General features: G+C 36.0%; 1 protein-coding gene across 1 annotated transcript in view; it reads right to left on the bottom strand.

Moving 5' to 3' along the window:
• Positions 1–25,991, bottom strand: part of osbpl10b (oxysterol binding protein-like 10b) — a 45,331-nt gene that overhangs the window by 8,931 nt on the left and 10,409 nt on the right. The window contains exons 4-7 of the mRNA XM_059568286.1: positions 25,694–25,930; positions 15,394–15,623; positions 15,059–15,194; positions 2,366–2,512 (exon numbers count right to left, since the gene is read on the bottom strand). Of these exons, the coding sequence (XP_059424269.1) occupies positions 2,366–2,512; positions 15,059–15,194; positions 15,394–15,623; positions 25,694–25,930 (750 nt within the window). The remainder of the gene's footprint in view (positions 1–2,365; positions 2,513–15,058; positions 15,195–15,393; positions 15,624–25,693; positions 25,931–25,991) is intronic.

Below are 25,991 nucleotides of genomic sequence, written 5' to 3'. Positions count from 1 at the left end.
TACGGGAGGGTATTTTTAACTTGGCGTCTGGTCGGGAAAGATCACACCTTACCATAGCAGCCTGCGAGCTTCAGTGTAAGTATTGCATCAATATCAAATCAATTTAAGTGCATTTTAAACCCAGATGATTGTAACCATTCTAAGTCCGTCTGCCTTGGGAAAGCTAGCGTGTCTCAGACAGAGTGATAAAACTCACTGCCTTCTCTAGTGCAGCTCAACCAGGTCTCGTCCCATTCATCGACATTTGTGATATCACAAATCTCAGAAAATATGCATTGTAGTCCAAATGAGTCGTTCGTTGTAGTTTTTGAAAAGGGATTTCTGTTAAATAAAATATCTCCTTTTAAAGTGGACTTTGAGCTTTGTAACTATGCAGATCCTTTTTTATGCTCAAACAGCAACATTACAGACTAACTAAAGTTGAAAAAGTGAAAAAGCATAATAGGACCCCTTTAATAAAAGAGAAATATATATTTAATTCACAGAGTGAAGAAAATGTAGTGTTTTTATACATTCGATCGCTTTATACAATGTATGTAGCATTTCTTATCAGAATCAGAACCCGAAAGAGCTTTATTGTCAAGAATGCTTGCCCATACAAGGAATTTGTTTTAGTGACATAAGCTTCCAGTACACAGACAACACACACACAATAAAATAATAAAGAAATATGCATATGTAAATATAAACAGACAAATATTGCAAAATAAATAAATAAATTGTATGAACAGTTGTGCTAGAGATGACAATGGAATAGAGTGAGATGCAGGGATGTACTAGGATGGAGGTGGTAACAAATAAATGTAAGGTTATTTTTATTGCATAAGTGGGAAACATTTAACTGTTCATGAGGTAGATTCATTGCCTGGGGGAAGAAACTTTTCTTGCACTTCGCTGTCCTGGTATTTGTGGCTCTGAAGCGCCGGCCAGATGACAAAAGTTCAAAAAGGGGGTAACTTGGATGTGAGGTACCCAGACTGATTTTCTGAGCCCTTTTCCTCACTCTGGATGTATACAGTTCTTGAAGGGTGGGCAGGGGAGCACCAATAATCCTTTATTTATTTGATATACTGTAGTTTTTTTTTTTTAGTTTTTTTTTTCATTGCTTGTAATTAGTTTCTTATTCTTATTTATTCTTAATTAATGACTGTTTACTTGCCTTCAGTGACCTTGAGTTTTGTGCATTATGAATTTTCTATTGTATCAAAAATGTTGATGCAGTATCAAAGACCTTTTATTTTTAAAATAACTAAATTGTGATATATATATCGTTATTGTGAAATAAAATTACTCGGATCGTGATCAGATTTTGGTCATACCGCCCACACCAGCTTATAGTACTTTATATTTTTCAACTTTATGCAGCGTGATCTGCTGTCAGTGTAAACACACAGTAATATTGATGCTCAAAGATGTAATAACATAATAACTGAATGCTGTGAATACTGTGAATACTGAATGTCTCTGTATCACAGATTCTGATTCCATGGATCAATGCTCTGCCCGCTCCCCCTGAGGCCTACAGTACACATCCACACACACACACACACACACACATCACTGAACTTCATCATCTGAGCTATCCAAATGACTGCTCAAATCCTGCTGAACTATAAACACAAGCCCAGAAGGAAATGTTCCTCTCAGAGAGACTAAACAAAGACGAGGTAGGTAGTAGAGAGAGAAACATATATCACAACTCTGAAATATTCCTCAGGCTGATGAAGCGTAGTTAGGACAATAATATTACGACACCTCTCGACAAGCTTGAATTAGTCCATTAGATTCCTAATCACGAGGACGAATAGGAACATCGAATCAGATAACTTTTCCTGTTAACTGATTATGTAAAGTATAATTATGAAACTGAGTTTGCCCTGAGCTATGATTATGTTAATTATATTCATCTTTATGTAATGTAGCACATGCTCAATCTTTGTCCAAAGCTAGACAATGTCCATGTAAAACTTTAATACAAAGAAAAAAACATGAGATTGTCCGGTTTTTAACTAAATTCTAAATAAGGACATAACATACACCTCTATTTTTTATATGAAGCAAATTATGAGTTACAGATAAACATTAACCCACCCCTAAAACATTTGTGGGTGTATGCCACAATGTTCTAATAATAAAAATCTAATAATAAAGATTTCCAAATCGTAAAAAGCTAGAAAACCATCCTTCGTTCCCCGAGATCAAGAGGATATAAATAGTCTTGTGTGGTTTCTGTTTGTATATGAAAAGGAAGAGCAAATATACACAAGTTGGGAATGGCCAAATTGTTTCACAAACATTTCAACTTCATGATTTGTTTGGGTGGGACAGCAAGTGTGTGTGTGTGTGTGTGTTTGTGTGTATATACCCGTGTGAGGTCCATGCCCAGTTTGAGTTGAGACAGCAGATGAAGGATGATGCTCCTCTGGTCATCCAAGACTCCGAGGTCTTCCTCCTCATTATCTTCTGTGTCTGTGATCTCCTCGCTGGAGTCCACCGATTCTGAGCTGGAGTTCTGCAAACACACACACAGGACAATTTCCAAATGTTACTGAACAAATATCACTTGTTACTTACTATTAATTACATTTTAAACCTAATTTGTCTACACCACATACATGGCATGCTGTGAAAGCCCATATCCACCACATAAGAAAAAACAATCAAATTATGACATTGACAGTGTAAATGATAAGATCTTGAGTTATAATTGACATAAAAATTCAATGCATTCATTACAATGTCATGAAAAGAGATGTCATGATAAGTCAAATTTATGAGATAAAAAAAAAATCATAAATATGTGATAAAAACTCAAGTCATAATCATTAATTTTTAGTCACATAATTTAGACTTTTTTGTATCTCATAATTGACTTATTATGATATTTTTTTATGAAATTATTGAAATTTACCAAGACAATTTTTTTTTACTTTTCTTTTTTTCCCCCTATTTATTATTTAAATCATTTAATTTATAATGTAAATGTAATTGTTGTAAAATGTAAAAGTTGTCATTGTATTATAAGTTGTCAATATATTTAATATGTCATTATATTTAAATCATTTAAGTATGTAAAAAAAATAATATACATATATAATATGTATGTGAATATTATATCAAACTTTTTTTTGTCTTATAATGACAAATGCTCATTGGTTTCAAGGCAACTGTGTGTCCAGTCTGGGGTGTCTAATGTAGTTGGTACCTCCTACAATCGCTCATGCAAAAACATTACATTGTTCCTAATGCATAATGTAAAGAAGTGGTCCAGAAGCGCCTGCCCCAAAGCATCATGGGAAGTGTATAAAAAGCCCCTTCCTCTATGGGCTCTATGTAGAGAATGTTGACAGATGAGCAAAGAAGATCACATGATCCTCTCTCGGTGGATCACTCCTTTTTCCTTTCCAAGGCACACGAATGTGATTAAGTGAGGGGCAGCAGATGGGATCTAAATGGGTTACAATATGATTAGACTGTAAAGTAAAACAGTAGGGTTTTGTGAACAAGCCGTAATCCCCAAGGTAATGCTTATGGCTGGGCACAAACCATTGCCTGTGGCGTTATGGCTCGATTTTATTAGATTCTCTTGCAAACCATTTATCATATATCCCTTTCATTCAGAGTACTCTCTTAGCGGTAAAAAGGGAATATTGTGTTCCTGTAAAAAGTACAGGAGCTCATCGAGCTGGATGGGACGTCCTCATTTCGAGCTGCAGCGATCCACCTGAATATTTCATAGAACAAGAGCAGAGCACTTTCTTTCTCCCTTTACGTCATCACAGATATATGATTAAATAAACACATGCGAATGAGGTCACATGCAAGGTCACACATCCAGCGTGACCACAGATCTATTACACAAATGCATCACCATACAATGTTCCATGCTGGCATCTTGTTCAATTAACTCTGGATAACGTACTCAGTAGTGTCCTTGTATGATTCGCAAGGGACCATGTCAAGGGCACTCAAAACAATTCAATTTTGTCCTTCTTTTTCTGTGGATGCTCAGTTGGGTGGTTTTGTTTTGTTGGAGTGTTTAGGAGCTACAGTAACTACTAGCCAAAAGTTGTGTGTAAAGATTGTTTATGCAAATCACATGAGAGCTAATTAAATACCCAGCGATTTTAGAGATGCAGCGGAGAGAATAGAGTAAAATATGAAACAAATATTTTTCACCTAGAAAACAATGAGATTGACTAGAGAGAATAAAGACTTTTCTGTCAGAGAACATTACTCAAGTAACCTCACTTTTCTCCTTTAAAGTTTCAGAAGAGATATTAATGTGTCAAACTGCGTCTGCTATCAAAAGTCAGAGATTTCTCATCAAATTCTACCATAACCAAAGCTTTGTAATTTTTTAGCTCTATACGAAGTTAAATGGTCTCATTTTGTTCCTTTTATTCCTCATAATGCAATGAGGTGATGTTGATACATATCTAAGAACACAACGTTGTAACCTGAGCATCTAAATAGCAACCTCTAAGCAATGGTATTTTTTCACTGCTAGTCTTAATATGCAAAAATACAGGCACAAAAACATGACCAACATGAGCCAATAAAAACATCACAACAATGAATGAAGTTTCCAACTTCCCTCACTCCCAGCATTCCAGTGAGTCACCCCTGCCTCTGGCCAACAGGATAAGCATGCATCAAACTTACATTCATTTCAGGGCTGGTTCAGAAATACGCGGGTTTTCATCACATAGTTTGACTGTGGTGGTATCCACAAAACTCTTTCTTTCACGATCTCTCACTAACTCTTGACACTTTTATCTGGCTGCCCAGCTGTCCCTGAGCAGAGGAAGTGCTGCTCCCTCCCACTCTGCCAGCCTGTACTCTCTCTCTCTCTCTCTCTCTCTCTCTCTCTCTCTCTCTCGTTCTCTCTCTCACTCTAATGTTGCCTCGACTCACCACAGTCCGCTTGCTTAAAGTACAGCTGAACTTCATGAGGTTTGTTTGCTCTGGTTCATGGAGGATGGGAGTTGACATTATAGTAGAGAGAGAGAGAGAGAGAGATCATGACCGGTGAAGAGATTAAATTGAGGTCCTCCCGATGACCTTCAATCTGTCAAAGCCACTGCCACTGTAAATCACTTTCGTAGTACATTTACACCTATTCCACATCTGTTTTGTCCATGTTTTAATGCACATATATCGAGCATCACCTCTGTTTCTCAGAGCAAGCACACAATGTGGAGGACAAGTGTAGTTAGCTGAAATTTGGTTTCAGTCAGATTAAAGGCAAATTATTAAAATCTAAGGGCATGTAAATTTACTTGTCCAGTCACTCCCAGTTGACCAAACATCCACTTTAGTTACTGCTCCAACACTAGTTAACACACCTGCACTAGTAAACATAAGTATAAAAACAACCTTGGTGCATTAGGAGAGTAATGCTTTAAATTTTAGGATTTCTCAAAGACACTTTTTTTTTTTACTTTTTAAAGTAATGAATATACTGCATAGTTCAAATGTTTGGGGTTGGTGAGATTTTGTATTTTTATTTTAAAGCTGCGTTTATTTTATAGAAAAAAAAATGCTGTAAAAACGGTAAAAAGGTTGCGAAATATTTTTTTACAATTTAAATAAATATATTTTTTTCAATTATAAAATTCCATTTATTCCTTTGATGCCAAAGCTGAATTTCCAGCAGTCATTACTCCAGTCTTCAGTGTCACATGATCATTCAGAAACCATTCTAATATGCTGATATCTTTTTTTATCTACCATTTATTTGAAAAAGAAATCTTTTGTAGCATTATAAATATCTCTAGTTTCACTTTTGATCAATTTAATGCATCCTAGCAGAATAAAAAAAAAATAACTTTCTTTCAAAAAGAAAAAAGTCTCACTAAGGCCAAACTTTTGAACAGTAATGTATAAATGCAGTAAAGCAAGAGAAAAAATGATCTGCCATGATGTTAGAACAGTTTGAGTTTGTGATGTGTTCAGTATCATTTCAGATGATGTGTTTAATCTTCATGTGGTCCCATGACAAGACCTGATCCGCACATGACTCCACGGGAACCTCCTGAACCTAGTGTGTGCATGCAGATGTGTGTGTGTATGGTATTTCATTATGGAACACTAGAATGCTGCATATCATACAGTATACAAAGTATGGTAGAGAATTGTTTTATTTCTTTATTTGATGTGTCATTTGAATTGTATTGATATGTGAATTGTACTGTCGTTGTTTGTAAGTGAGACCTAAGACCAATTTTCAGTTTGAACAATAAAGAAACTAACTCTGCTGTGTCTTTTGGTCACAAAAACAGCTCAAAGTACAGCTCTGGCTCCAGGCTTCAGCTTAGCATACAGAGATTCTGTTTGTGCACAATGCAATTAGCTTTATTCACTCTAGATGAAATACAGTGGGGTTCAAAGGAGTTGTGAGATATGTGTGAAAAGGCTAGATACTGTTTGGTGAAACCTTCCTTTTTAGGACTGATCATAAAAAAATCAGCTGACTTTGGTCAGGTGACGTGACATCATGTTAGAGCTCCTGGGAGAACAGCATGAGCTGGTGGGAAAGGAGTGTTTAAAACAGCACCACCATCGTGAATTAATAATCAGCAGCTACACGCTGTCTTCAGGGACGCGGTTAACCGAAGTGCCCACGCACTGAGAACAAGATGAAACCACGTTCCTGTGACAAAGAGCCTTTAATGAACTCTACCATATCAAATTATAATGGTCTGCAGAAACAGATTACAGAAAATACAATGATAATGAATAAACACAACCATTTGAATTCACCATTTCAATCTTATTAAAAAATACAACAATAATAATAATAAAAACCTAAGTACAGGGTTTTTGCAGGATTTTTAAGCTCAAATTTAAGACCTGCACAGATAACAAGAATACCATATGAGCAGTGGGGTAGGCCAATGTCTATAGTACCATATTAAACTGTAAAATTACTGTAAAAAGCATTATTTACAGTTCAGATACAAGTTTTCACAAAAAACAAAGTTGTATAAAATGATAAACTTGACATTTCCGCATTTAAATTGTTAAGAAAATGGATTACTCAAAAGTATTAATTATTATATTAATTTAAACAATTATTAATCAATAAATCATTATATCAATTAAATAACATAAATTAAGGGTGTGCAATAATTACAAAAAATGATATCTCTATTCTGGGATTTTATCTATAACGACAATCAGACAATATTTTGCTTTGATTTAACACAATTGAGTGTGTTATTGTGCTGATATCTTATGAACTACCGTGGACAGCTGACTCCTTTTTTGATATTCCTCATATTCTATGTGGTTAATTCACAGCAGTAATAGAAATTATGAATTTCCATCAAGTTTTATGGGCATTTTTACCTTTAAGCCATTTTTATAAAAGTGTGCACCATCTTTTGAGTCATCTTTTCAGTTCAGAGGAAACACAGAAGCTGCATTAGAAATGTTGTCTAGATGCATTTACACATTGTTTAATGCAGCTGTGAGGGACATGAAATACTTTAACCTGCATTTACAAATGTATAAATAATGTTTGGATATTTTAAACATAAAACATCGAAAACTGATGTTTGAAATTATAAAAAAAATGAAAAGGTACATTAAATGTAAAAATTAAAACCGCTAGTAGGCGGCAGCAAGTCACTGTTAATAAGTGAGTCATTGTGTTTAACCAAATCATTTAAACGGGTGATTCATTCAGGAACAAAACCTAATAACTTAATAGACTTAATCACCTTATGTATGCATGCACTTTTTAGGTGTATTTTGTGTTTGCTTTTCACGATATACTCATACTATCAAATCGAACGTCATTAAAACAACAATTACGATACTAATCGCAGATCACACATATCGTACACACCTATGTTTAGATTTTTATAATGCATTGTCTTCTTATTGATCCACCAGTTCACATTTAAAACTTTGCGTGTCTAAGGGGGAAAAAACATTGGTGGATATTTGCATCGGTTTGAACTCTGAAAAAACACGTTTTTATTGAATATGCTCATTCATTCTCTTCCAGCAGATGGAGCATTTGGTAGAAATATGGTAGAAATATTGTGTTCAGCAACGGCAGAACACAAAGCAGTGCAGCACCAGACTTTGAATGTGCAGTGCTCATGTTTATTTAATGAAATCTTCCCCAAATCGAAGACCTCTTGAAATTATAATTAAGACTTTCTTGTGCAATTTAAGACTTTTTAAGGCCTTAAATTTGATACAACAAAATTTAAGGCTTAACACTTTTTAAGACCCCGCAGAAACCCAGTAAGTAAAATGTACTTGGGGAAGTCATGGCCTAATGGTTAGAGAGTCGGACTCACAATCGAAGGGTTGTGAGTTTGAGTCTCAGGCCGGCTGGAATTGTAGGTGGGGGGAGTGCATGTACAGTGCTCTCTCCACCCTCAATACCACGACTGAGGTGCCTTTGAGCAAGGCATCAAACCCCCAACTGCTCCCCGGGCGCCGCAGCATAAATGGCTGCCCACTGCTCCGGGTGTGTGTTCACAGAGTATGGGTCACCATACTTAGCTGAATGTCATGTCACTTTCTTTTTCTTTTCTTCTACTTTTTGTTTTGTGTGTGTGTAGGTTTTGTAGGTTTGTATTTTCATATATATATATTTTTATCAATGTAAAATAATATATAATTGTATCAAATTATATATAAAATGATATAAAAAAATTTTAAAGTAAAATGTAGTTTATCATGTAGCTTGTAGTATTACAATTTTACTACCATCACTATACTACTAATATATTATATTAATAATGTACAAGAAAATAATGTAATACATTTTAAAATGTAATAAGTACATGTAGTTAATTTTAAAATGTATTAAAATATTTCCATTACATAGATAAAATATTAATAGTACTAGTATTTTAAAGACAGTTACTTTTTAAATTATTACATATTATTACAATATAATTTTACATTATATCAATAAAACAATAATTGTAAAAAACTTTACTTTTTTACATTTTAAAATATTAAAATATGATTTTACATTACATTGACAAAATATTTATATTATTAGTAGTATCTTAAAAACTTACAGTACAAACTACATTTACATTATACAATTTAAAATATTATTATAAAATACATTTATATTACATTGATATAATAATAATAATAACATTTAGCTTATTTACTGCCATAGTATATGTAAACTGAATAACTGTAGTGATCAATTACAGGCAAACTAAAGAAAAAAATATAAGAAAATGTACTCAATTGAACTAATAAAGTCACATTTAGCTTTTTTATTTTTTATTTTTTAAGAAACTGAACAACTTTAATAGCAAGCGCAATTTTAACTGCAGAGAAAAAGCGGACTATTTTTATGTCTGTTTTCTCTTTTAGTGCAATGCTCATCTATACAACAACACACAATGAATTAGTGAATCATAATCACTGGAATCAAAATCTGAACCAGAAATCAATAAATTCCTCATGATCCCCATGTAACCCCTGCCTTAGCTGTATGACTTGTCAACTGACCACTGTAAAATCTTTTCCATTTCCAAGCACACAAATCCAAACCCTCAGTGTGGTGCCTCTGAGAGTGTTACCTTTCGTCCCCAGCAGAGACGAAGACAGATGTTTGCCTTCTAGCCACACACACACCAACACCAACACCCATCCACACACCAATTTGAATCTCAACAAGGATTTGCAACGCTGCCTCTCCTGTCAAACATCTGGGATATGTATGCTTGATGGGCCATGTCTCATAGCTCGGGTTTGTTTTTCTGCTCCCTGCAGTTTTGCTGCTGTTATTTTCCTCTGACAGAGCAGAAGAGCGAGCTGTCAGACCATGAACAGACAGGAAAGAAACACTCTCTCCTTGAGACTGCTGATAGCCTCATTTCAATCCCAGTTGTCCAAAAATCCAATAAAAACATTGTTTTAAAAAAAGAACCATTAAATGCTTTGTGTACATTACAACAAAGTTCTTCACAGACAGCTTTATACAGTCGTGACTGCTATTCGTGACTGCTTTTCTCTGCAGTTCACTTGTAATCTTCAATCACTGCAATGCTTTTTGCTCTCTGCTTTCCTCTACTGGTGATTGCAATGAAGTACAACTATTCTTATAATGAAAACAATAGGCGATCTGCCACAAGAGATCTTATTAAGTTTCATTTACATGAGAGCAAACACAATCTGCAGGTGCAAAGGTACGTGTTTGTCACTTATGAGATTCAGTATCACATTCAGACAAATGCTTTGGCGTTTGGCCCAGCGCTCATAAAGGAGAAGCCCTTTCGCTCCAAGATTTATAACCTTTCGAGCAGCACTGTTGTTTTACAGCATGTCTCACTGTTTCTGCATTCAGACAAGAAGAATCACTGTAACGGCTGCTGAATACATCACTTGGCTAATCATTTGTTGTGTTCCACCTATCCTTGAGCAATCCCTGTGAATTTTAAACTGTTACGGCTGAACCACCGGCCAGGCGTTTCTCATCGGGTGAGTAGCTACACCATCGACCCATGGCCCTGTCTGTCAAAATGAATTACAACATCCCAAACTCATGCAGAATAAGTAATGATGCATTCTGATGGGTCTGCTTCAATAACATGACTGGAATTGTAAAATATACATTTCAATAAATATTCCACTTGCCAGGTCAAGGTCAATGTATTATAAATGTTATACAACAGTTAGTTCCGGGCAACTGCTCATATAACAGAACTGGATTGCTTTAATTAAAAATAAAATATCGGAACATGTTTTATCTAAAATGAGTTATGTCATAATTTGCTCTCATTTCAATTACAATGGGGAAATTTCATGTAAGGGGAAGCTTCATATAAATCAGGGATGACCTAAAATAAGCTTGAAGCAAACAATAATGACAAATTTTCATTTTCTTCTTTTTCTGATGATGGTTAATAGTCATGACATGCACATAACCTAATCTTCTCTTTTTATTATATACAGTATATTTTTAGTTTTGAATGAATTATGAGCTTTTAGAATTATAAACCCACAAACCCCAGCTTGGAAAACCCTGATATACTAAGTGATCCATGAGAGGTGCATGCTATAACACGTGCCATAAAAAGACTAAAATTTAAGTTGTTATTCATGGATAACTTTTCTCTTCAACGGGTTGTTAACCATTACAGATAGTTGCACCCAAAAATCAGATCTGTCTGATTTGGTAACAAATCATTCAGAATTTTTTGTAAACTATATAAATTAAACAATTCACTCAAAAGAGACTCAAATGAATGGTTCATTTCTAAATCAACACTTCTATAGTGTCTTTTTTTCAGTGAATAATGACTTAAAGGGACAGTTCACCCAAAAATACAACTTTGGCAGCAGCTAATTGATGCTATTTACACTACATGCAAATAGTGATATATTCTATTAATACTATGCAAAAACAGCAGTATTTTCTTTGCAATAAGTGTAAATAGTAGTTTGATGCCCTTTATACTAGAGGTCTTCACAGTGCACCCGAGACCCGTCGACCTGGGACCCGACCCTGGACCCGTACGGGTTCGGGTCTATATTTTAAATGATCAGCCGGGTCCGGGTCAGGTCCGAATCTATTACCTCGGGTCCCGGGTCTGTTTAACATTGTGTGTAATACCCGTGCGATCGGAGTCATCGGACTCTGAGAATACCTAGCCGTGATCAAACACTGCTTGTGTTTTTTGTAACTTGCAACTTGTAAAATTAGGAAAAGAAAAGAGTGAACCAAAAAAAAAGTGATCTCTCTCTCTCTATCTCTCTCTCTCCCTCTCTCTCTCCCTCTCCCTCTCTCTGCCGTTAGAAGCAGAGCGCGCAGACTCAGAGTTAATGCAAGTGCACGCACGGTAATAATGCTTGCAAATCAGCAACACAATCTGATGTGAACTTTCACATGAATGTTTTCTATGATGCTCAAATTGCGTTAAAGCATATTTTATGTTGATCCAGCTAGCACGCATGTGCAGTCTTGAGCGCGTTTCATGTTTCTATGGCAACCAGTGAGGGACACTTCGCCTTCGACCACAAAACAGCGCTTTACATTTTCTCCCATTTTTATAATAATATAAATGAACTGTTAAATCTTAAAGTTTTATTGGTCAGATTCAGACTCGACGCAGAGCATAGAGCATAGAGATGTTAGCAAATAAATAACGTCAGCGGCCATGGCACTGAATGAGCGATTGTTATTATAGTTCAAAAGGGCAAACAGTCGAAGTTATTATGCGAGTTAACTCGAGACAGAATGTACATGTGCACAGTTGCATTGAAGCTGAAATAATGAGTGGATTAAGCTCGGACTTGGAATAATGAGAAGAATAACATGGATAACTTTCTTGTTGGAGGATTGTAAATGCATCAGGCAGTCAGGTACAAGGAAGAGAGACTATGGCTCCTTAAATTAGGTAAGACAAAAAGTTGTATTTTTCGCAACAGGTTTATTGACTTGTTATAGCAATTTAAGGTTGAATATGTGACAATCGGGTCCAGTCGGGTCTGTGTCTTCCCGGCAGGTTCGGGTCCAGATTTCAAAATAATAGACGGGTCTGGGTCGGGTCCGGGTAGTACATTACAGGTCTCTTTCGGGTTCGGGCACAAATTTTTTGACCCGTGAAGATCTCTACTTTATACTGCTTAGTGCAAATAGCAGATATCATTAGTGTATAATACGGTTGAACCACTGATGTCACGTGGACTATTTTATTGATGCCCATACTGCCTTTTTGGGCAATGAACATAGTAGTTGTGTTGCTATCTGCAGGATCAGAAAGCTCTTGGATTTCATCAAAAATATCTTTATTTGCATTCCAAAGATGAACGAAGGTCTTACGGGTTTGGAACGACATGAGGGTGAGTAATTAATGATAGAATTGTCATTTATTTTATATTGTTTACAATTCATATAGACTACTTCAATGCTACTTTAAGTCTCTTAAGCTCTTTTACATATTGAAAACCGCAACCAGGATTTTTTTTCAGAAAGTCGCCTTTTGCGCTCTATGGATATAAGAAAGTCATACAGGTTTGGAACGACATGAGTGTGAGTTAACGATGACAAGGTTTTTCATTTGTGGATGAACTATTCCTTTAATTCCCACAGCAGCTGAAGTGGCTTTTTGCAGCTGGCAATCACATTATGCAGCGCGAAAGCTCCAGGTAATTATGTATCTCCAGGGCTACAATACACACAGTGTGATAAAAGATCACCAGAGCACTCCTGCGTGACGCGAGCACTATCCACTGTGCCACTCAGAATCCATTTAGCAACAAACTGCACTCCCGAAAAAGGAGGCGCATGGAGCCAGATCTCATATGCAGTATGATGGGATTGATGGAGCTCATACAAACTCATTTCAGATCTCAGATACAGCAGCATATTTCACTGTCTGCGCTGGGACAGTTTCATGCCCAGATAAGCCATGATGAGCCATGCAGTCGATGCTGATGTTGCATCTGTTAAAATTGCATTCGGTGCTAGAAGCTGAAGTACACATGTGCCATGCATTTGCTTTACACTTCAGCATCATGCCATCATCATCTTAATTTTCTACAGTGCGAACTGAGTCATTTAAAGGTTTAATGGTATGAGTCACAAAGTTAAATTAATTAGATTGATTATCACGATTATATCAGAAAAAAAAACTGAAAAATGTCTGTTGCATTCTGGGAGCATGTTCATCCTCATAGGGAGCCGATTTAATGACTAGCACACACAAAGCAAACGCAAAATGAATTAGCTCCCTTCAGGCATACGCGCACACTCAAATTAACGTGTATTTATACATACGCCACCGTGTGCGCGCAAACAAACAGTTGCACATGCTTACGTCCAAGAAACAGCAGCTCTGGCCTTTCTCCAGAGAAACGCAGGCGGATAAAAGGTTTCCAAGAGGGCTGACTCATTCAGGGCTCCAGAGGGATTGTGGGTATCCTCAGTCACCCGCCACAGATGTAAAACTAGAACACGTCCAATTAGCGCTCCTCTTCCACTCCTTCACTGTAGAAGCCTGGCAGGCTCACGCACAATAGCGCAGACGCATATTTGAAACTTTTCAAAGACGTTTCTACTCTACGGGAGACTTTAAATGAGTCAGAGACCATTCTGATTTTTTAGGCTATTATCAGAAAAGCTGAATGGATCCCGGTGACAGATTTTACCCCTGAAAGATCATCTCCCTTTTAAAGTGATAAGTAGCGTGTCACAGAGCTGCCAGTTTCAGAATGATAATGATGGGTGTAATGATGACTATATTGCAGGGGCGTTTTCTTTGAGGAGGCGAGGGAGAAAGTGCCGCCTCAGAAATTTGGATGAGAAGTCTATTGCAAAACGAAGTACAATGAAATACAAGACCACATAGTGTCTAAAGTACCAATTTTTCTAAAGTAATGCTGCCCAACAGTGACAGTAACAGATACATTTTCAGAAAGTGTCATAGATATTAAACATAATAAATCGGCAATTCTGAGTACCTCTGTGACCAAATAAAATGAAATGCAAGATCATATACGAGGACAAATAGTACATAAACTTTGTAGTAAGATTGTCCAAGAGTGACAGCAATGGATCAAATTTCAGGCAGGGTATAGAATAGAATAGAATAATTAAATAACAATAAATTCAATAAAAATGTATTCAATTTAAAAAAGAAAATTAAAAGAAAATGTAAAGTAAAATAAAATAAATGAAAATAAAAAGAAAATGTTATGATAACATCTGCATTTCTGAGTATCTCTGTGACAAAATAACAAGATCATATATGAGACCAAATAAACTATGCAGTAACATTGTCCAACAGTGACAGCAATGGATCAAATTTCAAGCAAGGAATAGAATAGAATAGAATAGAATAGAATAGAAAAATAGAATAAAATAAAATAAAATAAAATAAAATAAAATAAATTTAAATTAAATACAAATGTAAAATAACTTTAAAATAAATTAACCGTAAAGTAAAATAAATTAAAATAAAATAAGATAGTACTGCGATCTACAGTGGCAACTGCTATATAGAATGTAAAAGATGTTATACTATATGACACTATACAATACTATATGTGTGTTTGTGAGTACCTCCGTGTCTTTGAGCCGTTCTTTGTTCCTGTGAAGTGGAGAGTGGGGCTGATGTATAGTTGCGGTATTGTTACGTGTCAATTCTCCAATCTTCACATGGCCTTCTGAGGCGGTCTTGGGCCTTGACCAATTAGAGACATTATCTGCACACAGGATGATATCTGTTAAAATGTGTTACAAAGTTCACCATTAAAAAAAACTTGTGGAAATTGGGCTTCAAATTATGTTAGCTATAAATCAAACAATAATATTATATGTGATGTAACAAGAGGACACATTTTGGCACACCGCACTAACACACATCACACATTTCAGAAGAGACAGACAGTGCCATATTCTTGCCTGTATTCGATCCCTGGATGTGGCTGTGGGTGATGTGTTGGGCCGCCTGGCACACATTGTGCTGAAGGATATTCAGGCATTCTCCCAGACAGCTGAGTGTGGCTGCAGACGTGGCTTTGAGCAAGAGCAGGTCCTGGTCCAAGGAGGACAGTGGCCCGCGGCTCGGCAGCGACTCAATGGAATTCACCAGGTTCTTTTGTTGGCCTTCTGCCTGGGACATGACCTAAAAAATACCAGATCAACAAAAAGCCTTCTCATCAATTCCATTTGGACTTCTAAAACATCTTAATTAAATCAATTTGAACAGCCCACATTTATATTTAGAGCTACTTGAGTTGGGCTTTCTATTATCCACAGAACAGCCCTTCAGTAAATGAATCTTTGATTAGAATGCACTTAAAAACTGTACAAAATTAGTTCTATCATGGCAACCCTTGAAGGGTTTGGCATGGTAATGTACATGACAATGTTAATGTGTCTGGTCTTGGCAGAGTAGATCTGCTGCAGCAGAGCAGGTACAGAGATTTGCTACTGCTAATACATCCACAACATGCTGCTGTGAGCATATAAGATATACTGCTGCTGCACATATAAGAAAACTGCCATAGGTAGCATATATGGATCACCCCGTAGCAGATCTATACAGGTGGAGCTGGGGAAGGTAGAGGGTTTCTGAAGCACACTGCAGCTGCTACAGCAAGCACTAGCCGAGTATTTGATTGTTGAGCAGCAAGCTCATTGGCTGCTGATAAAAAACTAACCAATCAGTTTTGCCACTTGAATAATGAAGTCATTATGTCAGATTGCGTTAGACCTATTGGACTGTGCCATCTAGAGCTTCATGATAGAATTTTGGATTTATGTAATATTTACACAGGCACACACTGCCAGCTTGTATGCTGCATTTGTACAGCACTCGTGTAGAGTGAAATATTTCTGTTTCAATCTCAATATTCAATTAGAAAAAAAAAGGACAGGACAGAATGTTATTAATTATGAAATGATTAGATCATTAAAATTAGGTGTTCCAAAAGGGAAGTAATTTCAGACCCCGGATCAAGTTTTGATTAGCCTTTTTTTTTTTTTTTTTTTTGGAACACATGGACACATATATTATCATCATTTTTGTATCTACTGTATAGTCAATTTCATATTCACTTGAGTTACAAAGTAATGTAAAATCTAATAGTATTATAAAAATGGACAACTGATGGAAGAATCTATCTATCTATCTATCTATCTATCTATCTATCTATGTTTATTAATATTGTGGCTGTGGAAACTTTAATACATTTATACACTCATATACACATATATTGGAGAAGAATAGTATGCAGCACAGCTGTTCAACATTGATAATAATAACAAGGTTGATGTTTTTAACCATCAAATCAACATATTCTGATAATTTCTGAAGGATCATGTGACACTGAATACTGGAGTAATGGACTAGAGTAACTGAGCTTTGCCAGCACAGGGAAAAAATACATTTTTAAATATATTAACATAGCATTTATTGTTAACAATGTGACAAATGGTTAATGTTGTAGTATTATTTACAGTTTTTTTTTTAAATACATGCTGTCTCCATGTGCACATATACACACATAATTGTTTTTAATCAATTGTCACATGATGTGCTTAAAATGAAAATAAAGTTGACTTTGATTAAATCACAAATAAATAAAATAATACATATTGATATAAAGAAGAAATGAGAAGTGTAGTGCAACAATCTAATCCAGGGGATTGTATTCCAGGTGTCTGATTTAGAGCAGATTGAGACACCTGTAATCCTCGCGGCGTGAAAATAATCTCCAGGATTAGCTCAATCCTATCTTCCTCGCTGTACAAATGCTCAAACAAACCACATGCTGTCAACTGCAAATCCCAGAGACAGAGAATATACGACATATTTGGGTGTATGTTGCAGAGTTTCTCCTTATTAGGTGTTTATGAAAACTCTAATGTGCATTGAATACGGGATGTTTTGTGATTGTGAAGCAAGTCGAGAGGGAAAGTTTGTAGTGTTCGCCTCCTCCGTTTGAGTCCGTCATAAAGGTAATGACCATGGGCTTTCGTGGTGGTGTGGATATTGAGCAGCTCTAATGAAAAGCAGACAGATAGCCGAAGAGGAGCAGAAAGTTGCAGGATGTGACTCATCACAGTAGGTCGCTCACTACGCACATATTTCTCTCTCTCTCCTCCCTCCATTCCAACACTTCAGTGATTGCAACACTATTACAGCACAGCTGTAGTTTTAATGGAGGAAACTTAAACTCTTAAAAGGAACATTAGTGTCTACTCAAGATATCTGCCTCTCTGAAACAGCTAATATTGTATCTAAATATAATAATAAACACTCAGAAACAAATAAGATTATATAAAAGATGAACACTTTTCAAACGTTTCGGGTCTGTAAGATTTGTATTATATTTTATTTATGCTCAAAAAGGTTGCATTTATTTGATTAAAAATACAGTAAAAAAATATTGTGAAAACTGAATTACTCCATCACTCATTAGTGACCTGAACTTTCATTAATCACTCTAATTTTGGAACATTTATTATTATTATCCATGTTGAAAACAGTTGTGCCGCTTAATGTCTACAGTGTAAACTGGGACACACATTTCCGGATTCTGAAAGTTCAAAGGAACATTATTTCTATTAAGATATCATTTGTAACATTGCAAGTCTTTACTGTAATTATTAATCATTTTTAAATCATACAGGCTTAGAACAATCTAAAGGTGAATAAATGATGACAGAACTGTTGTTTTCAGGTAAACTATCCTTTTAAATGTGTTTTTTATGTGTTTGGTCTCACATACATTGACGTCATCTTTAAATAATTCACTGAAACAGGGATATTACTGCCAGCTCTCTATGCCACGAGCAAACTACTTTTGGGATTTCTATAATAACTGTCCTGTCTGTCTGCTACATCATGGCAAACTTTGAGTACAGAAGAGATTTTGTGGTTGCTCAGAACCCAGCTCTCATGAAAAATTTATCAGTCTCTTTATACTCTCTCCTTGATCCATTTCTATTTTTTATTGAGTATTAAAGGAAGGAGACAGGCATCACAGCTGTCACCTCCTCTCAGCTCAGAATTCCCATGGACCCCTGCACACAGGTTTGGTACCAATCAAGATTCAGGAGCTGAGAGATCACACAAACTCAAAACTGTTGTATAATGCTGAGAGAAAAAGACTAAAATAGAATTAAAGTGATAGTTTACCCAAAAATGTACTCTGCTCATGTCGTTCCAAACCTGTATGACTTTCTTTCTAACATGTAACATGAAAAGCGAACATATTAAGAAAGTAATCAGTAGCGGTGTTGCTATACTTGAATATTGTGATATTTTGTTTGGCAATACTGTATGCAATATTGATATTTATGTATATTTTTTAAAAATCATACAAGATTCATAACGTTCATAACTAGACTTTGATATGATGTAAGACATGAAGCACACTTTTACTTTTGGAGTGACACTCTCCACACACCTGTGCTCTTCACACAATTTATGTAATAGCTCACATTTTATACAAACCCGATTCCAAAAAAGTTGGGACACTGTACAAATTGTGAGTAAAAAAAAGGAATGGAATAATTTACAAATCTGATAAACTTATATTTTATTCCAAATAGAATATAGATAACATATCAAATGTTGAAAGTGAGACATTTTGAAATGTCATGCCAAATATTGGCTCATTTTGAGCTACACATTCCAAAAAAGTTTAGCAATAAGAGGCTGGAAAAGTTAAATGTACATATAAGGAACAGCTAGAGGACCAATTTGCAACTTATTAGGTCAATTGGCAACATGATCGGTATAAAAAGAGCCGCTCAGAGTGGCAGTGTCTCTCAGAAGTCAAGATGGGCAGAGGATCACCAATTCCCCCAATGCTGCGGTGAAAAATAGTGGATCCACCGTGCCATTTGTCGTTGCTGGCTAAAACTCTATAGGTCAAAAAAGAAGCAATATCTAAACATGATCCAGAAGCACAGGCGTTTTCTCAGGGCCAAGGCTCATTTAAAATAGACTGTGGCAAAGTGGAAAACTGTTCTGTGGTCAAACGAATCAAAATTTGAAGTTCTTAAACTGGAATGACATGTCATCCGGACTAAAAAGGACAAGAACAACCCAAGTTGTTATCAGCACTCAGTTCAGAAGCCTGCATCTCTGATGGTATGGGGGGTTGCATGATTGCGTGTGGCATGGACAGCTTACACATCTGGAAAGGCACCATCAATGCTGAAAGGTATATCCAAGTTCTAGAACAACATATGCTCCCATCCAGATGTCGTCTCTTTCAAGGAAGACCTTGCATTTTCAACATGACAATGCCAGACCACATACTGCATCAATTACAACATCATGGCTGCATAGAAGAAGGATCCGGGTACTGAAATGGCCAGCCTGCAGTCCAGATCTTTCACCCATTGAAAACATTTGGCGCATCATAAAGAGGAAGATGCGACAAAGAAGACCTAAGAAAGTTACTAGGAGCCTGTATTAGACAAGAATGGGACAACATCCCCAGACGTTTGCAGACTGTTATAAAAAGAAGAGGGGATGCCACACAGTGGTAAACATGGCCTTGTCCCAACTTTTTTGAGATGTGTTGATGCCATGAAATTTAAAATCAACATATTTTCCCCTTAAAATTATACATTTTCTTAGTTTAAACATTTGATATGTCATCTATGTTGTATTCTGAATAAAATATTGAAATTGGAAACTTCCACATCATTGCATTCTGTTTTTATTCACAACATATCGTATCGCAACCCCTGTATCGTGATACATATCGTATCGCTAGATTCTTGCCGATACACAGCACATAATAGCACATAGCACATAATAATGCTAATGCAGGTGACTCAGGTTTGGGTCTGGCCTTACCCATAATTAATTTCAAAATATGTAGCAATCCTATATTTATTTATGAGTAAGTAAGAGTATAATGGTTTATCTTCTATACTCCTAAGGTTTTGACTATATTCTATATACAGAAAGCAGAGATAATTCTAACACACCTCTCAAGTTGTTACTCATGAAACGATATAGTAGAATGAACAGAAAATCAATTCCTTGTACTCCTGCTCTTTTTTTCTCCCCCTCTCCCTCCTTCACAAAGTCTCTTTCTTATCACATCTTTTTTTTTCACCGTCAAAATGTTCATAGTCAGAAAGGTTACAGTTCTCTCAGTCACTTTCTATCACTGTCACTTTCACGCACACACAACCTTTTTTTTTCTTGCATGTGCTCTTAAAGGACATGCAATGTCACTTTAACATAACTTTGGCTACAAAATAAATACATTTGGAAAGCACTAAGTTTGGGGTCAAATGTTTTCAGAATACCTTCAGAATTATACAAGACCAAGTCCTGTCCACCTTCCAGCAGACACATCAACACATCCCTATAAAGATGATCATCTCTAATCTTCACTAATGATTTCTGTGTAAATGCAATTTCCACTCCTCCACACTTGTTGAGGGGAAACAGTGTGACTAATTGCATATCAAACCATGGATAAAAATAAACACAGCAGAATAATTAAAATGCCAACAGTTCCGTGCAACTATATGGAGTCTTTCAAAACCATTTCTTTATGTAAAGTGTGTCCTTTCATTCAGTATTACAATAATTTTTGCTATTCTAGCTTACATTGCAGGCTGCACACTACCATTCAAAAGTTCTAATACTTTTATTCAGCAAGGATGCATTAAATTAATCAAAAGTGACAATAAATACTTCAACATTTGTTGAAGTTAAGTGAAGCTAGTGGGATTAAAAAGGATAATATGAATATTAGAGACTCCAAGTTAATACACTTACCGAAAATGAAGTGCTGATGGAGGGGGAAAAAACTTTTAGCAACACCTCAAAATACACTACAAAATATACAGAATTCCACCTGCTAGAAAGGGTATTAGAGATGAAAGCAAATGGTGTGAATATGAAAAAAGAGTCTCGGCTATCTCCAGTTGGCAAAGGAGAAGTTGTCTCTCTGTGTCTGGTTGTCTTTTCAAAAGCACAGGCGCTAGCCACATCTTTGACTGACAGCCCATAGATTACCTCTTTTGAGCTCCATATCAGCAGGTGTAAATGGGCCTGGATGAGTTTAAATAGGTGTATGGGGGTGGGTTGGCTCCACAGCCAAGAAAGATGATTTAGTGTGGCTTGACTGAAGACAGATGAATGAGAGGAGAATTGAATGCCCCACAAAATGCTACATAAAAAGAGAATGTCGTTAAGTTTTTAGTGTCAAACCAAAAATGACAATGCTGTAGTATTTACTCATCGCTAAGAAAGTTATACGGGTTTACAATGACATGAGTTTAGAAGAATTGTCCCTTTAAACACGCTTGCCAGCTTTACACACCAGTAAAATATTCTGCCTATCATGCTGGCAAGATATTCAGAGAGATTGCTAATAATAATTTTCACCTCACTGCTTAGATCCACACACATTTTGAAAGCGCATTTTCTGAATCTCAGCTGGTTTCCAATCACTTGCTGCATGTTTCCTTTGGACTGTCAGCGAAAGTGACAGTGTCGTCTAATTCGAGGCCAAAAAATATGGCATAAGAGCCAGAAAAAGCAGCTGGTTGTCAGAAAAAAATATCACACTAGGGTCATACAAACTGACGGTTTAAAACAAAGCAAAAGCTAGGTTCTTAGATAAGATTCAGTTTACGTCTATAGGGTTATTTAGTTTGTTTGATCATCCCTTCAGTTGGGTTGCTTATAACAGCAGTGTGTGGTGCTGTACATTTTTTGTAGCACAAGCAGTCAGAGTTCTAGACTGGGACTTCAATTGTTAATAGAATTGGACTTGGACATTTTAAACTCAGAATTTTTTCAGCATACAGACGAATCCACATCATATGTTGTATAAAATATTAAACTTAAAATTAAGATAAAAAGACAAATAAATGTCTCCAACTCAAACTCAGTTGGTTAAAAACTAAAACTCGTCTCAGACCCAACACTACAAGCAGTGCTACCCGAGCTACATGCCAAATTTTCGGAAATCGTCCAACCAAAAATTCGAATTTGCTGAAAATTTACTCCATCCAAGGTGTAGATGAGTTTGTTTCTTCATCTGAAAAGATTTGGAGAAATTTATAATTGCCTCACTTGCTCACCAATGGGTCCTCTGAAGTGAATGGGTGCAGTCAGAATGAGAGTTCAAATATCTGACAAAAACATCACCATAATCACTTAATAATGCAAATGATGGAACAGTGTTGATTACATGAGCATTATTGTGATGTTTTATCAGCTTTCTACAACTTAAATAATCTGAGTTAGTAAGTAGTAAGCAAATTTTCATTTTGGGGTGAACTATTCAAACTATTTAACTATTATACTTTGGCATAAGGATTCATATATGAGCAATAGTAATAGTGATGCTAGGTTTGGCAGTCGTTTTTTCAGTACTCATACATGAATGAGAAGGAGTGCAATTCGTGTAGTTTTGAGTCAAAACTGACCATTTCTAAGATTTTCACTCCACTTTGAGGTATAATTGCAACAATGTCAAAACAATGTGATGACACAAGCTTCCTGCTGAACAGCCACTTTCTGATGCTGACGTAGCACTCACAGGCCAGCCGAGGTTGAGACGCTCTATAAGGGAGTCAGCTCAACACTGGCAGTGCTGCTGACTACATACTGAACCACCGTCTACCTTCAAAGCTTAATACAAAAGACTGTGTGCTATGTGTAATGAATGCTAACGTGACAATTCAAAAGCTTTTGGCAGAACAGACAAACAATATTTAATGCTTAACCCTTTGATGCTTTTCATCTACTACAGTGGACAGACCATTAACACAGTATCTTGCAAACTTTAATATAACATTATACTTTAATGAATGGAATATGGTTGCAGATACTGGATTGATTTACTGTAAATATATTACCAATGTAAAGTTACATATAACGGTTTTGTAGAAATAGCACAACTGATTTCTGACAGACCTGGAAGCATCAGTGAAAATGAAATTTACAAACCAATGAGCAATGTTTTACACCATACCTGACAAATGTTATTTTTGTAACTATATATATAAATATATATACAGTCATGCCCAAAAATATGGACACCCTTGGTAAATATGATCAAAGGCGTCTTTGAAAATTAATCTGCATTGTTAATCCTTTTGATCTTTTATTTAAAAAAAATCACAAAAATCTATCCTTTCATTGGATAGTAAGAATTTAAAATGGGGGGAAATATCATTATGAAATAAATGTTTTTCTCTAATACATATTGGCCACAATTAAGGACACCCCTAGAAATTCTTATGAGTAAAATAACTCTGAAGTATATTCCCATTCATATTCACAATTTTGAGTACTCCAGGGTGATTAAGAACATGAAATTATCCAGCCATTGCTTCCTGTTTCACAGAAATATAAAGAGGAGGGAAAACAAAGCCCAAATGCCCTTAATCATCCATCACAATGAGAAAAACCAAATAATATATTTCTGATGTGCAGCAAAAGATAATTGAGCTTTACAAATTAGTGAAGTGGCTATAAGAAAAGAGCTAGAGCAGTGAAAATTCCCATTTCCACCATCAGGGCAATAATTTAGATTTTCCAATCACCAGAAAATGTTACGAATCTGCCTGGAAGAGAACGTGTGTCTATATCGTCCAAATGCACAGCTGGAGAATTGCAGAAAATAGTTGAGTCTCGGGGTCAGAAAACCTTGAAAAAAATTTGTCAAACAGCACCTACATCACCACATGTTGTTTAGGAGGGTTTCAAGAAAAATTCTCCTAGCTCATCCAAAAACTAACTCCAGCATATTCATTTATCAGACACATCTGGAACTTCAAATGGGACTGGCTTCTATGGTCAGATTAAACAAAAAAATGAACTTTTTAGCAGCAAACACTCAAGATGGGTTTGGTGAACACAGTGATAAAAAGCTTCTGCTATGGCCATTCCAGTCCTCGGACCTGAACCCTAGATGAGAGGAGTAAACTGAAGAGCAGCACCACCAACATGGAGCTGGGAATCTAAAGGGTCTGGAGTGATTCTGGATGAAGGAATTGTCTCTGATCTCCTGTCCGGTGTTCTCTAAGCTCATCAGGCATTATAGGAGAACATTTAGACTTGTTAAACTGGCAAATGGAGGTTTAAAAAATAATTCAATAAAAGGGTCTCCTTAATTGTGGCCAATGTGTATTAGAGAAAAACATTTATTTTGTAATGATATTTCCCCCCATTTTAAATTCTTATTATCAAATGAAAGGTTAGATTTTTGTGAATTTTTAAAAAATAAAATATCAAAAGGTTTAACAATGTAGATTAATTTTCCCAGCCATCTTTGATCATGACTGTATGTGTGTGTGTGTGTGTGTGTGTGTGTGTTATAGTTTAATTTCTCACTTTTATAGAAACATGTTGCTAAAAAGAAATCTTAAATTAACAAATGAGCAATCCAATAAAAGTTTTATGGGACTACAATGTAACATTTATAGGAAAAGGCATTTAATATAAAAAAACAAGCATATAAAATAAAATTAGATATAAAGTTGCATATAAATGAAATATATAAAGCAAATTAAAATATAAAATAATATTTAATATGTGACCCTGGACCTTAAAACCTGTCATAAGGGTAAAAAAAATTCTACATCATCTGAAAGCTGAATAAATAAGCTTTCCATTTATGTATTTTCTAGGATAGGACAATATTTGGTGTACATACAACCATTTGAAAATCTGAAATCTGATGCAAAAAAATCTAAATATTGAGAAAATAGCCTTTAAAGTTATAATAAAAAATAAAGCTTTTAGCTTAGCAAGTTTTGATATATTTATGGTAGGAAACTTACAAATTATCTTCATGGAAAAGGATCTTTACTCCACCTCCTAATGACTTTTGGCATAAAAGAAAAATAAAAAAAAATTGTTTTTGTAATGCTAATGCTACAAATATACTTATGACTGGTTTTGTGGCCCAGGGTCACATATAATACGTTAAATCTAAAATATAAAGCAAATATATATATATATATATATAATAATTTTTTTAAACATGCTTTAATAAATATATGTTGCTAAAATAAAATTAATAACAACTATGGTATGACTAATGAAAATACTGACTGGCCAAAAAATCCAAACTACTAGTCTAACCCCAAAAAATTCTAAATTTGCATCAAAGAGTTAAATCAAATAAAACCCTGACAGACACTGCAAAACGTTAACAGTGGCTAGCTGGCTCTGTCTGGCGCTGTCCATACCTCTTTGACCTGGTGCAGTCCTGCAGGATGCTGACTGCAGGCCCGTTGACTGGCAGGGGGAGACTTGTGGTGGGTGATGGTGATGACAGAGGCAGGCGTCCCGTGCTGGGGGGTCTGTCTTTGGGCGGAGATGGAGGAGCACTGTGGGATGGGGTGCGGATGCAGGGAGAAGCTGCGGGTCCGGCCGGTGGAGGAGGAAGAGGAGGAGGTGTTGCAGGAGGAGGAGGAGGTGCAGCCCTGAAAGAGATAGCAGCAATGGCAGCAGCAGGAGTAAGAGCGAGAGCAGGCGCCCAGGCCT

The sequence above is a fragment of the Carassius carassius genome, chromosome 15 (assembly GCF_963082965.1).
Source record: "Carassius carassius chromosome 15, fCarCar2.1, whole genome shotgun sequence".
In the NCBI taxonomy this organism is placed as follows: Eukaryota; Metazoa; Chordata; class Actinopteri; order Cypriniformes; family Cyprinidae; genus Carassius; species Carassius carassius.
Note: the sequence above shows the minus strand (reverse complement) of the source record. Positions and strands in the feature narration are given on the sequence as shown.